The 15,532-nt window shown below is 38.7% G+C and overlaps 1 protein-coding gene and 1 long non-coding RNA gene across 9 annotated transcripts in view; one reads left to right on the top strand and one right to left on the bottom strand.

Moving 5' to 3' along the window:
- The window catches only part of slc6a2 (solute carrier family 6 member 2), a 28,590-nt gene extending 25,791 nt beyond the window's left edge, over positions 1 to 2,799 (top strand). For all 6 annotated transcript variants that reach the window (XM_086188879.1, XM_086188889.1, XM_086188925.1 and 3 more), the window contains 2 exons: positions 294 to 365; positions 1,087 to 2,799. In XM_086188879.1, the coding sequence (XP_086045005.1) occupies positions 294 to 365; positions 1,087 to 1,110 (96 nt within the window). In that variant the 3' untranslated portion in view covers positions 1,111 to 2,799. The remainder of the gene's footprint in view (positions 1 to 293; positions 366 to 1,086) is intronic.
- The window catches only part of LOC147269669 (uncharacterized), a 145,796-nt gene that overhangs the window by 123,295 nt on the left and 6,969 nt on the right, over positions 1 to 15,532 (bottom strand). The window lies entirely within an intron of this gene.

Genomic DNA, 15,532 nt, shown 5'->3' with positions numbered 1-15,532 from the left:
TTTCAAATGTTGGAAGCATCCTCATGATAACAAATAAAGATATCCGAAGCTTTTATTGAGGATTCCTCACAAGCCCCAAAAAGCTGTCATGCTCTTTATCAAAGATAATGGGGTCAGAGTGATTGCATTCCTTGATACAGCTCAACTAGTGGACTCCTTGGCTCCACTATGAAGTCAAAGTGCAGACACGTTTCATTACTGGGATGCACATAAAAGAAACTGAGTATATGTTGCAAAGATATTGCAATTGTGTCCAGAATGTTGAGAATGACATGTATTTACCTGTTTTGCAGAGGATAGCCTATTGCATCACTCCAGAACACGAACATCATTTGGTGGCTGACGGAAATGTACGGCAGTTTAAAGTAAGGGCAATTTTGTTGTGCTTGTCTAAAAGTGTGACTACTTAACACTGACAACAGAGCAGTGACACTGGGAGTCAGGGTTAGTGGATATATATAGTCTATGGCAGTAACATTTTGTCAAGTTCAGCAGTACAAGCTAGTAGGAGTGCACATTATCAGTACCCACAGATACTGTTTTTTAATACGTGGGTATTCATTGTATAGCTGATATTTTCTCATGGTCTAGTTTTGTCATCTGTTATTTTTAGGATTTCAAAGCAATCTGATAGGTACATGGGCTTTTCCAACTGTTTGGAAATAACACTAGTAAATAGTAACACTTCTTTAAAACTGAAACGTTTCATGTATTTTTCAGTATGTACAAAATGTAAATATATAAGTTGGTTGCTATGGATACGACTTACATTGGTAAATACCTGCTATTGACAAAACCCGTTATCACAATACCAGCGTATAGGATATCAGCAAAAGTCCACTATCAAGCATTAGTACGCTCTGGAACAAAAGGAAGTTTGCAATACTGTGTTTTACCAGCCCTGATGGTAAAAATTTATGTTTGGAGGAGGGGATTTTTTTTTTTAACCTATTTGATTGCTTCCTGCTTATACAGGTCCTGCATAGACTCCTTCTTTCAAATTTATTTTTTAAAGCTATTTTGTGCAAATGAGGTTTTAGGGAAGACAAAATACTGTCTCAACTAAAGCTTTCCTTTGTTTTTCAGCTCAGGCATTGGTTGGCAATCTGATAAAAAAACAAACAACAACAAAAACAACTCGTGACACAATCCTCTCATCCATCCTCACATCTGGTGTCTGGAGTTCCTGCGTGCCATCGCTGGTTCCACAGACAAGAACAGCAACAGGCTCCAACCCTTCTCAGTAGCCTCTCTCCCTCTCTCTCTCTCTGTCCACGTACATGGGTTTACATAAACATCAAAGGCTTTATTCCAAAGTTATTCCCATTAACATTTGGGCTACAACTTCATTCAGACCAGAGAGTGGGGATAACCTATAGGGAAGATTTACTGGACATGGACATTATTTTGCTTTTTATACAATATTTTAATTCATCCTATCTTTAGTCATGGTTTTATAGGTTTTGATGTGACTGTTATATCCTGCAAGGGACAAAACACAAATTGTAAACCAAAAACAAACTTTTCTGTGTTATGAGATAAGAGGGGCCCAAATATTTAAACTAGTTTTTGTGATTGTTTATTATAGTATTATTATTGGAAGGCTGTTTCTATTACTGAGTTACTTATCTGTGTCAGTGCCTTATCAAGCAAGACACTCAATATTTTTTTACAGTCCGTACAGGAAGAAATTAATTTAACTGTTGACTCAGGAACCCACTAAATAACCCAGTTTGTGGATAGCAATCTGTTTTGACGCAGCTCATTGATATTTAAGAGTTGGATGTCATCAGCACATTAAGGTCCTTCAAAAAGATAAAACAGGCCTGACATAACGCTTTTGCGTCACATTGAGTTACAGAAAAGGGACAAATTCATGCATCACACATAAAGGCTTTTAAAAAAAAAAAAGTCAAACGATAAAGTCTGGGTCTGGTCAGTGCCTGGCTGCTCGGTGATGGCAAATGCTACTGTTTCAGCTAAACAAATGGCGTACCTGTTACAAGCAGTTTTGTATTATTGCGTGAATTTTAATTTCTACATTTTTGTTTCTTCAGTACTTCTGAAGAATATTTGTGGCTTTTCCTTCAAAGAGGCAGTGACAGAAAGAGAGAAAATGACAGTGTGGGTGTGTGTATTGGGATTTTGTTGCCAACCATTTTAGTGCACAGTACATGGAGGAGTGACACCTGTCAAAAGCTTCTTCAATTGTACTTTATAGTAGCAAAATGCATAATGACTTTTCATTGGAACATATCTTGTGATGTAACTGTTTCTCCAACACCATATAAGTGCCATCATGTTCCTTTAGGGAATATTTTGATTTTTCATCTTCTGCTTCTCTTTTTTTTATTTATTGGAATGAAGTTGAAGTTGAATTTTAACCTTGAAACAAAGCAGAACACCCTGACTGAAAGGAATAAAGCCACAAAGAAAAATATTAAATATATGTGGAATATATAAGAAAATATAAAAATATATAAATATATTCTTTTGTTATATCTAATCTTGTATTTATCAAATTGTTTATAATAAAACGTGAATGTAAAGTATTTTAAATGTACCTGTCCACTGTCCTACCGTGTTCGATGTATAGCTAAGATGAACTATTTAGAGAAAATATTCTTCAGTGTAATCCCGGGCTACCTTGTCCACATGAATGTGAGCAAATACACCCTGGCTTTCCTGGACTATGTTTACAGAAATACTGTGTACATTAACAATGTCCTGTTAAATGTGAGTGACAACTATCTATAAAGAAGTCTAAAGTATTCACACTATGATAATAAAGTATTTCTTCTACACACACTTGAATGGCATGTGATTTGGTGTCAGTTTTCAAAGTGAAAATCTGATTCTTTTCTTCATTTTAAGGGCACCGTCTGTTGAGCCTTGATGTTCATTCACGCAAACTATTAAAAAAGGTGATCAACAGCGATTTTAAATATGAGAATAGATTTTTCCTGCTCTTGAAGAATACTGTCACACGTATGGGCAAACTTTCTTCAGGTCTTGGATTGAAGACTACTGTATGTATACAATAACCCTCATTTCAGTTTACTTTTCTGCTTTAATAGAGATGAGAGATTAGGGTTTATTCTCTTGCAAAAGGAACTTCATGCAGGTAGAGTTTGTTTTACTGAAGACCGCAGGGTGAAGTGAATCGTGAAGCTATTCTGAAAACGACACCTGATGGAAGGGAAGCCAATCAGTGCTGCATTGTGCAGCTACAGACTGAAATGGTGAAAATATCAGCTTTGGCTACATTAGTGATGCCAAGGGGCATTATTATGATTTTTAGCTGTTAGAAAGCACCCCCCCCCCCCAAAAGTACAGTAGATTAGTGAGAAGCGTTTGAGCTGACTGGAATGAGGAGGTATTCGGTGAACCTAACCTGGCTTTGACCTCTGTGTTGAGGAGTGACACAAAGTGGGTTAATGTAACCTGGCTTCTACTCAACAAACAAATTAAGTTAAAGGACACAGAGAGGCCAGTAAATGTTAAGCCAGTGGAGTGTCTGTGTAAATGCCAAACCGGCCATTTCATCACCAGACGAGCTCTCCATCACCTGTAAAGCAGGGATGTAGTCGAGACCACTTTTTTCCCATGGAAAGTCAAGTTTATCTGAAGCTGTGAAAGCATTCATAGCCATTCTATTGACAAGAAATCTGTTATATGTTTGTCAGTCAGAAAACAACAAAGTTTCAGAAATCACCACAACAACAACCAAAAAAGAATGAAAGGAATCAGGTGGGACACACTCATTTGAAAAAACTAATTTGGCACCATTTTTCATAGACTTCAACTTCTGAGAAAAGCTTTTACACACAAAAATCTGCTCTGTGTGTGAAACTGTCTCCTGTAAAGAGTGTGGCTGGAGTTACTAAACCCCCCGACCCTTATTTCGTTGATTTATATAAAACTTCACCAGTTCTGGCTCTTTACCTAGCTGTATAACAACAGTGACAGATCTTTAATATATGAAATAAGGCCTTCCTGCTAAAATAGTTAAGTACACCAACAGTTATCAAGCCTACTATGACATGAGGTACTGGGCTCCACGGTTCCTACTGTGCCTACGCTATTGGGACAAATGGGAAAAAGGACATTTTATTTTGGAACTTATCTTCCATTCTTTATTTTCTTTTTGATTTGATAAGAACTGCAAATGATGTGCATCAAGTGAGCTCACCATTCCTAGTAGACCCTAAAATTGCCAGTTCTGTGCAATGAAGTAGACTAGAATTAATACAAAATAAACACTGACAACACAGCTTTATGTTTCCAGGAATCCCTCTGGTCTAAAAACTGCATTTTTGTGCATACAGTTAAAAAAGGCTGAGCTGACCTTTTTCCTCATTTGTGCAATAGTCTCTTAAAAAAAATTTTTTTTTTTTCAGAGGTTCTAAAGAGGCCATGTGGGATTATAAAATGAAAAATAATTAGTCATGCATTGTACCAAACCATTAAGAGCCTTGTAAACATAAGAACTTCAATCCTAAAAAAAAAAACGCTGAGGGCCTCGGAAGGCTCGCTAAAACTTAGGTGATATGTTCTCCTTGTGTGAGTCAAAATGCCGAGCAGCATGTTCTGAATTAACCATATTTTAGAGGAAAGGAGCAAGTTTAAAATCGACTTGGTTTTTGGCATCATGTTGGTAGAGAGGCGACTTTAAAGTTGCAAAAGCATATTTCCTAAATCCAAGAAAGCTGCTTTGATCACTGTCCTTCTGTAGGATTTCTAATCCCTGCCCTGCTTTTCGATGTCCCCAGTTCTGCCTTTAATTCAGTAAAAAAGGTCAAAACCATGAACTTTCATCAGATTTGTTTAGCAGATAAAAGTCAAGCTTCATAGACTGCCTCCTAATTGGAAGGTCTGTGCTGCACTAATGCGATTGGGGCAAAGGAGAGCCATTTTTTAATGCGCCTCTTTGGACCGGGGACTTGCTCTATACTCAAAATCCAATTGCCAGGGAATAATCCATGTGACTGAGCATTACAATCCTTTTGTGAGGGCAGTGAAGAAGCAGTTTCGGAAGATCTGTGGCAAGTGTTATAGGCCAATATACTCCAATGTTTGATTCTTGTATTACAGCAAAAGACAATACTCAGATAAGGTTCTTTTTCTCGCTCATCAACTCGGCTGCATTGCATACTTTTCTGTCTGTTTTGCAATTGAGATTTTGTACATGGAAAAAAGACCGGATTCACTGTGCCATTCGTGTGGGGATTTCCTTTCTGGCTTGATCTGATCTGATCTGATACACATTGATGCACCATCTGTCAAAAATAGACTCGGCACGTATTCCTTGTAAAGTGGCGCACTGTGGCTGAGGCGCTAGTGGTGGAAATTTTGGAATGGCAGCAACCAGCTTTGGCTGCTAGGGCGCAGCCGTTAAGTGATGCTGCCATGTCCATGCGGAAATAAGGGGTTACTCTTCATAATAGGACCACATTTCCCACAGTGCCCATAATTTGCAGCATTGGTTAAATCACAACAAATCAATGGGAAATGCCATAGAATCACTCCTTCAGGTGAGAAAATTTTAAAGTCACGTCACTTTAAAAAAAAAAAATCAACTTGCCATTTCTGCGAATTCCCTCAACTGTACCACAAACAAAGCACATCAAACTTTAAAGATGCAATCTAAAAGGCTTGATTTGCTGTACTACAAAAGTTTTGATGACATCAACTACCAAAAAGTGTGTGTTTGATAAACACATTAAAAAGGACATTGTTTATATTTCAGCTTGTTTGACATTTGTAAAGTTATGAGCTAAAGCTAACCATTCCATACCACCAACTACAAAAATGTCTTCAGTAGCATAGTAGTAACTGTACAAATATGCTAGTTATGGTGAGTTTCTTTTTACAGGGCATTTACAGATACATCATTGATTTTAGGTCAGCATTCTTCTGGGCTGTTGAATAGAAAGCTGGGTGGCTCCAACAGAAAATTTTAGACATCAATGGCACTTTTTGGAACAGAAAATATTTCCTGGCTGTTCCTGAAAAAGTGAAGGAAACTAACTGAGTGCTGAACTTTCCCACCATGATGTCCAACTGTGACATATTTGCTGCTAGCCTACTTAAGCCTGTCATTATTTCTCTGTTTAATGAATGGAAGGTCCCCTTATGTGTTGTTCTTCACGTCAGTAAGCCATATTTAATCATTAAATCAAACAGATTCCACTAAGATTTGTTATTTGTGGCAGTTGTAATTGCTCTCATTGTCGCAGCGAGGGACTTGCCACATTCCACTGTGTTTTCCAATGAGGCCTTTGAAGGCTTGGCAGTTAGTAATCACAGACATAGACAGACTCCCTGAGCAGCTGTGGGCGCAAATGGCCAACATTGCTCACTGGCAGGAAACTCCTCTACTCCCATGGGCACACTGTGGATGATGTATTTCCTGTTTAGTCCTTGAGCCACCTCTACCGCTGGGAATACCGCAGAGGTCCTGGACTAAGTCCAAATGCAAACACTCTGTGACCCTTGCTTCCACATTTATGATTTCATTCCATCCTTATTTATCCTTGGCAAAGGTTTACATAAAAACAAAAAGTTGTGCCTGTTTCCTGTCTCCCAAGCAAAAGCAGACATGAATCTAATAGACGCCAATTTCTGACTGCCACTTAAGATATGGTTATATATGGCCACCGCTTCTCAGAGCTCCCGGTAAGCACTTCTGACCTCAGGTCATGAATTAAACATAAGCCTGAATGTGTTAAACTACAGGAAATACAAAACATGTCCACTTTTCAGTTAAATAACATTACTGTGGGGGGAACATGTTGTAGGACTTGCTTAAGAAATAGTCCATGCCCACAGTGAGTTAACTTGAGAAAATACAACAAAGCCTATGTACATGTGTACGTACTGCACACATACACACTTGTGCTTCAATTGCAGACCACAAAATCTGATAATATATCCTTCTGGGTGGGTTAGAGTTGCTCTTCCAAATTATCCATTACGAACAGTGTTTAGAATGTAAGGTGGAAAATCTCAGAGGTATGCGGAAACACATGTTTGCACTCAGAGAGTAAACAATTCTGTCCATTTATGGAAACTGAAAATTCCCTTTACTTCAATAATTCATTTATATTTTTCATCATATAACCTATCCTCAAATACATTATCTTATTTTTTGTTTTATCTAATGGTGCTGCTAAAATCTCTATACTGTTAAGAGAGCAGATATTCGTGTTATCATCAAGCCTCGTCATAAGACACATTTTCGTGAAGCCCAACAAATTGAGCAAGTTGATATGGCTTTATCAAATCATCTCTGTGCACAAACAATAGAGCTGGGTATCACTACTGACCTCCCGATACGATATGATTTCGATACACTAAGTCCAAAGTCGATACGATTCGATACAATATAAGATACGATATTTTAGTTACAATACCAATTTTGCTTTGGTAATGGAAGAGATTCTCAAAGGACTAATGCTGTAAATTCAATTGTAAAAGTAACCCTCTAACCTGCTGCATAATTAAATATTAATATTTACATTGAGAACTGACCATTAAACAATAGTAATACAACATCATGCACTTTTTATTTAAATATATGACTGTCATTCAAAACAAAAGGGCAACTTAGACTTCCATAAACCATCAGCAGCTCAGCAAGATGACTCGCGGTGTGGCGAGCTTCAATCGCCCGCGTTTGTAAAACGTGGGACATGAGGGACCAGTTACTGTCAATGTAATGAGAGGTGATTGTAAAGTCGGAATCCGTAGCTCTGCTTGTCCAGCTGTCGCAAGTGATGGCAACTCTCTCTGCCGATTTCATTGCAGTTGCGACGTTGTTTTTAACATCTCTGTACATCTTTGAGATTGTGACTTGACTCCGTTGTTTCCGTGTCAGTAGCACATACCGTGGTTCCAGTGTCTGGACGAGGTGTCTGAAGCCTACATTTTCTACCACACAGTATGGTCTGAGATCCTTGCACATAAAAATTGCCACAGCCAAAGTGAGGTTCTCTGCACGTGGAGACGTGGATGGAAACTTCATCCCAAATGCTTTCTCCAGCAAGGGTTGTTGCAGTGACTTGTAGTTTCCTGGTTGTTGAGTGTCCTCTGGGTGATGCCTGGTCAAATGGCTCCAGAGATTAGTAGTATTTCCGTTGTACTTAACCTCTACTTTGCACATTTTGCGCATGGCATTATTTTTATCAAGTTGGGCACAGTTTTCTTACTTCTTAAAGCCGAAGTGCTGCCAGACATCAGGTCTTAAATTTGCCGGAGATTAAAGTTGCGCTTCCGCCATCTTGTTGTTCTCTGATCGGAGGCACATGGCCTGGATCTCGCGAGATCTGATAATCTGACTGCAATAATGTTGCACTACACACTAAATCACGCGAGACTAAAGGGACAAACAAAAACAAAAAAATAGGTAAAATCTAATGCATTTTAAAAGATCAATACTGGGATTTATGTATCGATAATCTTTCCTACAAATGTATATAGATAAAATATCGGTATATAGACATTTTTAACCCACCTCTAACAAACAATGTCAAAATCAAAATCACTTATTAATGACAACACAACTGGTGTCTGTGGCACTGCTTTTGAGACAGCAGGGTAAACTCAGTGTTCAGATTTCAGCGTTTTTCTTGAAAACTGCCGTTAAAGGACATAGTTGGTTAGCTCTGAAGCTAATGGTTTCCACTACCAGAACAAGCTGTGGTGTTAACCCTTCTTGCTCTCTGCACACTTTGCACATCACGCGCACCGAGTTATTCTCGAAGGAGCCACACTGCTTTCAGTACAAGTGATTGGGGCCTTTCCAGATTAAGACGGGCTGTCAAATCCAAATATATGCCGCATTTTAGTGACAGATCATCCCCTTCAACTGTGTGCAGCAAGACTTTATTTCAAAAGTAAAGTGGGATTTACATTAAGGGAGAATTATGTAAACTCAATGTTATTGGATCAGAAAATCAAATTTCCGGTAAAATGAATTTTCTGTACAATGACTGCACACACATGCATTCATTTGAGGGTGCGTATGTGAACATAACAGTCTCTCAAACAATGTTTACCTCCTTACAGAGAGTCAGTGTGGTTACAATTTGGTGCTTTCACACCAGTGGTAATCAGTGGAGGTTCTGGCCCATTTGTACAGGCCAGACTGGGGCCAGTTAAGCCAACCCTGGATCTTAAAGAGATGAATTGAATGTTTTCTATTATGGCACCTTGGCATTGGTAAAAAGGCAGCCAAGAGAGATTGCCACTAAATACAAATAAATGAGGTGTGATATAAACATTAGAAAGTTATCATTCTCAAATGGAAATGTACAAGATGAGCATTCATCTTGCAGACATATGACCACAAGTGAATAGCTGAGAACACAATGGAATAAAATAAACTACAGCTTCCCCCTAAAACATAATTTTTTTGAGTCCACTGAGATGCTGTTCTACCACTACTGTTGATGAGGATTTTAGGTGCAAATGTAAATGTTCAAACTTGTAATCTGTGGCTGTTTTACCTAGATACAGCCTGCAATTTGTTGACCTAATGTTAAGCTGCTGAGGCCATGGACTGTGCACCATTCATGGCTGCTGCGGAATGCCGGGGCATGCTAAGTTAATGTTAGCTGTCCCAGCTGGAAGAACCTCACATTTGACAACATGTCATGTTTAACCACAACAGACATTTGAGGCAGTGGAAAACTTCAACATACAAGGCTATGCTTGACCACAGACCATATGCGATGACCCCTCAGTTGCAGAAAGCCAATGGGTGGCAAGACACAGCTGGCATGGCGAACAGCCAGGTAAGCTAACAGTGGTCCACACCGCAGTCCCATACAGCCCCATGTTGGGCTCCCCAGACTCCCTGTTGTTAGTAGCCCTGCGTTTATCCAGCTTTGCTATGATTCTGACCTTCAACAACAGAATTGTTTCTTTTCATTTCAATGTGGTTCCAAAATGGAGAAATAACCAATGAACATTGAATTAAACACAAACTTTGCAATGTAGCCCGGTCTCCCTCCCCAGATCAGGTCCTGCAGTTGCTGCACTACCTGAAGGGCATGGCCTGGGGTAGAGAATACTTGGGTTTAAATAAGTTAGGAAGCTTGGGTCAAAATGTTTTAAACTAAATTGATTTGAAGAGATAAAAAGGCTATAGGCCTGTTGGATTTGTAGCCTATTGTGATGAGTTAACAAATGCTGTGATTTGGTGCTATGCAATTATTATTACTTGATGTTTCCTACCTGAAAGTAGGATAGGTAGATTACCTAAGAAACTGCATATCTGAAATGTTTTTATTTTCTCGGTCTAAATCAGCCCATATCCCTAATTACTATGGTTACCGAACAGTTAAGATAACATCTCCAAGTTAGGAAGTACGTGCATTATCAGTTTTGTGTTTAGATGTGCTATTTATTCAGTTTAGGGACATTCCAATCTCTAAAGCATTTGTACTGGTTGGCAGGATGACTCAACAGGGACTACTAGATAATGTCTCTGTTGCTGGGTCAATACTAAAGGTCAGCCTACTTGCCAGTGTTGCAAACTAAGTCTCAAAACATAGGAGTTTGTTGACAAGACTGACATTTACTCCTTTCCTGCTACCTCATACAAATACAATGATTTTTTTGAATATCCAGGTCAGTAATGGTGCCCTCCAACAGCTTTACTGAATTCAGGCATCTTGTCAACAATTAGGCCTTTAGATCAACCAAGTTGGAGGTTGAGGCAAGTGGATCATTCAGAAGAAAACATATGACCGACTCACAAATGAAAGAAAAGCCCCACATTTATTGCATGTTGTTGGCCACTGTGTATACAATGTAGAAAGTAAAGAGGCTGGAAAGTGCACAACGACTATCTCTAAAAGGCAAACCAGAACAGGATAGGGAAACTAAACACAGCAGTCGGCAGGAGTGGAGACTGCCTGTTTCACATAACCCAACTTTGATGTCTTCACTTCTTTTCCTCACTTGTCCTTGCTTCTTTGTCTGGTTTTATTTTTCCTCTTTCCCATCTTTCTGTATCTTTTTGACTCCCTCATTTGTAATCCTATTTGAGCTGGCCTCTAGTCTGCAATCTGTCACAGACAAAGTATAGTCCTGATGTTATCATGTCCATCAGCAGTAGATTTCCTGGAAGGATGGTGCGTGTATGCTATGTAAGCCCATATCCTTGTGGACACAACTCCAAGCTTTACTACTGCACCAAAGAGGAAATAAAGATGAAGAGGCAGAACTGGAATGACATGCTTTAATTCACAAGGACGACTACAAAATAAACTGTGTGCACTTGGAAAATATATTTGATAAATTGAAATTAATAAACTCCGCAATAGACAACAGTTAAAAATGTCAAATAAAGATAGTAATTTTTCTTCTAGTAACAGAAAACATTCTTAAAAAGATTTGACATCGTTTGTCCCCTGTTGGTCTATGGAATCGTCTATTGTCACCGTATCTCACACAGCAGGTGCACTGACTGTGTGAAGAGAGACAAAGAGCCAGGGAAGAGTTGACTAAGCTGTTTCTTATCAGATACATTAGAGTCATCTGAGTCAGTGTCTCTGGCAAGGCCCCAGCCCACAGAGGTCTAGAGTTTGGGCCTTGTGCTTGAAACAGGTAAACACATATATTCGATGTTAAAATATATTAAGTTTTTTTGTTGTTGTTTTTCTTTAAATTTGTGCCATTGATTACATGTGTACTTTCCCTTTCAAGTTGGCTAGTCTGAACCACTGCACTACTTTATGGAACTCATAGCACTCAGGTATTATCCCAATTCTCCAATCACTGATGGAACAGGTGAGGAGCATAGAGTCACTCTGTGAGTAAAGGGGCAAATCTGTGGAACAGCCATGGCTTGATTACACAACAGTGACCCACCATCGCCATTCGAGGTTCAGAGCAGAGGTATGGATCCTTCATGATGCAACACTGCCTCTCGAAAGGAAAAAAGTTTGCATTACAATTAAAAAAAGAATTGTACATAGATCTGTAATATCTATTTAGTTTGGAGAGGATAAAGGCAATCTCTTACAAACTTTACCTTAAATCAGCAACTGGGATTTAGGATTACTTTTCCTAGATGAGGGGTTGAAGAAAGTTCCAAATAAGAACTTTACTTTTTGTGGCTCCGTTCTGTCGGGGTAAACTCAACTCAGAATAACCACTGACAGTGTCAAAACTGGGTGAGAGACTATGTGTTATTGCCATACCCAACATTGCAGTTACCAGAGCAGCCACTCTGCATGACATTCATTGTCAACAGATCGACATCTTCAGTGTTGGAGACAAAGTGGAAGGGCCCCTGGGGCCGCGTCAAGCTAATGATGGCGGCCAAAGGTAATTGGATTGACTTAAGTCCCCTCTGGCTCAGTATTAGAAAATCCTAATCAATGTCACTGGTAGAAAGACAAGGGGTGCTTAGCTTTCACAACCAATTAGATTTAGTCATGAAGTACCATTCATTGTAAGTGCAGAGTTGTTCTTTATCTCATGATATTTCAGAAAGTAGACAGGGTGACTGTGGGAAAAGATGCAATTAAGTCTGAGAAGTGCACAAAAAGGTCATTCGTTTGTACCCATTTTTTTTCCCTGTCATTATACTATCATTGACAAGGGCAGAACGGTTTTAAGTTGTCAGCATGAAGGACGGGAATTAAGTATTAAAGGTACAGTACTAATCACCGGAGTCTAATAGAATAAAATAATAATTAAAGACTGTTTTTCAATCCTCCAGTCTGAACTATAACCTGACACAAGACTAATTCCTTATTCACATTTAAACTGATCCTCATAAAATTCTATGATTACTCAACCCTTTCAGTGAAAAATCAGGCAGCTCGCTAACTAATTCAATTTTAAAAAGGCACAATATTGGAATTCTATCCATACAAACGTGTAGCATCACTAATATTAGCAAAAATTGGACCTTCAACTTTAATGGACTAATTGATCTTGGATCATGATGCTCCTCAAAATCATAAGACAAAATTAGATCAGGCTTGTATTTTCAGAAGTCATTCAACTGGCTGACCCTTTATAAACGTAATTTTTTAAGGACTATTGAATAGAAAAACTTTTAATACAGTCCTTTAAAAAAAAGTTTTTCTATTCAATAGAAAAACTTTTTTTTTTTTTTTTTTTTAAAGGACTGTATTACATGGTGCTTTTCAAGTCTCTGGCCATGAATCATAATTCAAATATACATTCAGACACTTATGATGGGGATTTCTTTGTGTGTGTGTGTGTGTGTGTGTATATATACCTGCTCATCAGCAACACACTCACACAAACGAAACAGCCATCACGGACAATTTGGGGGTCTTGCCACTTCAGATAATTGGAAAACCTCTTTGAAAGTTCTCTCTGTACATTTTGTGGTTATGATACATTGTGGTATTGAATATTAATATTAATGCCATCAAATACACTGACATTTTCTTGAAATGTACTCTCACTTTCCAATTTGTTAGGCACAAATTAAATAGATCCTCCTTTTGTAAAGATTTTAATGTTGAGATTTCAATGTATTTAAGGGAAATGCTGGCATCTTGAACAAGTCAAGTCAATTTTATCTGTATGGCGCAAAAATCACAACAAAGTTATCTCATGACACTTTACAAGTAGAGCAGGTCTAGTACCACACTCCTTCAATGAATTTACACCCAACAATTCTCCATCAGCAAGCACATCCTGCAACGGCGGCGACGAAAACCTTCCTTCTAACAGACAGGAACTTCGAGCAGATCCAGGCTCAATGGGGACGGCCTTCTGCTTTGACCGGTTGGGGGGGAAAGAGAGCAGGAGGGCGGAGCAGAGACAAAGACAGATCATGGAGGAAGACAGATATACAGAAGGAAAGAGTGGGACAGAGATAAAGTGGGAGAGAAAGGGGAGAGTCTGATGGACAGACGGGGACGTGAGCAGGTGGTGCTCCAGGTGGCCGCTTGAGCCTCTTCAGGACAAGAATCATCCATCCACTTTGCTGCTGCAACATTGTGAATTTCCCCATCATGGGACTAATAAAGGAATATCTGATCTAATCTCTCTACAAAATAAAATTACGATTGAACATTAGAATACTTTAACTGCAGGGCAGTTGTATTTTACTGAATTATCTTTCTAGGTGTACTTCAGTATTTGGCATGTGAGTGCATGAAGCTCCGTCATATCTATTTGAAATTAAAAGCCTGACATCTAGAGGCTGCTAACCTAAATTTCCATCTCCAGGCTGAAAAGACAATGTATTTTTTCAGGACGCTTGAGGTACTCCAGCAATGCCATCTAGTGGGTGATAACCATACTCACAAGTCAGAGAAGCATGCAATCCAAGTTTGGTGTGAAGGAAAAATACAACTTTCAGGGAAGAAGGAAGGCAGGTCAAAAGACTGACCAGTGGTCTGTATATCAATTTGGGATATTTCAAGGAAAGCAGAGGATGTAAAATCAGCCAGTTCTATTTCATAAAGTGGGGCAATATTTTTTCTGTGTATACCTTTCTGCCTTCTTTGACCACAGCTAATAATTTATTTTTTTTTATATATATATATATATATATATATATATATATATATATATATATATATATATATATATATATATATATATATATATATATATATATATATATATATATATATATATATATATATATATATATATATATATATATATTATCTTAAGTCAGTCCACTTCCTGAGGGATCTGAAAGGGAGAGGCATGAATGTTCTTGTACAGAAACCATATATGTTCAGAACTGATATCGTGGGCAGCTCCTATCGTACTGCTTCCTCACCTCACAGTACATTTGCACTCGGATCTCCGGGTGTCTTCCTACACTGTAAACAAGCTGACCCTAGCAGGCCTCAAGCTTCCTGGAACCCACCCACCTGCTTGCGTGGCTTTCCACAAGACTGAGTAATTGTGGTGGAAGAAAGGAGTTTGTCAGGCCCTGCCCACCTGTTGTTCCATGACCCTCACTTGTACACAGCACCACATGGCAAGTCAGTCCAGGAAAAAAACCCTTATATGGTCAATGGCATTTTGTGTTTATTACCTCACCAAGCCAGTGTGTCAGTAAGAAGGTACTTCTATTATTTCAAAGCCTCAAAATATCTTAAGGCAAGAAAAGGGAAAGGACGAAATAGGTTTTATTGTGTTAAATAAAGAGAGGCAGACTGAATAAACTTCAATGATTCAACCACAAAACGGGTTCTTGAAATGAAATTCACTCCTAAAAATAATGTTTTACCATGTGTCAATACTGTAAGAAAAATATCCCAGTAAAGTCTTAACACTATTAAAAACCCACTCTCATATGTGAAGGTTTCAATTTTGACAACATAGGGAAGTGATGTCACCAAGATTTCTCTAGAAAAGGATAATGGGTGCACACATCCAAAAACATAATTTATGATGTGGAACCAAAAAAGAAGCAGTACTGGGCAGAAAGAGGAAGGTCTGCATACTGTAGCTTCCTTTTCAAAGTGTTATTTTGACCCCAGCGGTGACTGTTTCAAGCCACACACACACA

The sequence above is a fragment of the Aulostomus chinensis genome, chromosome 2 (genome assembly GCF_037954235.1).
Source record: "Aulostomus chinensis isolate RoL2024-O1b breed Wild chromosome 2, RoL_Achi_v1.0, whole genome shotgun sequence".
In the NCBI taxonomy this organism is placed as follows: domain Eukaryota; kingdom Metazoa; phylum Chordata; class Actinopteri; order Syngnathiformes; family Aulostomidae; genus Aulostomus; species Aulostomus chinensis.
This window is presented reverse-complemented; position numbering and strand designations above follow the sequence as displayed.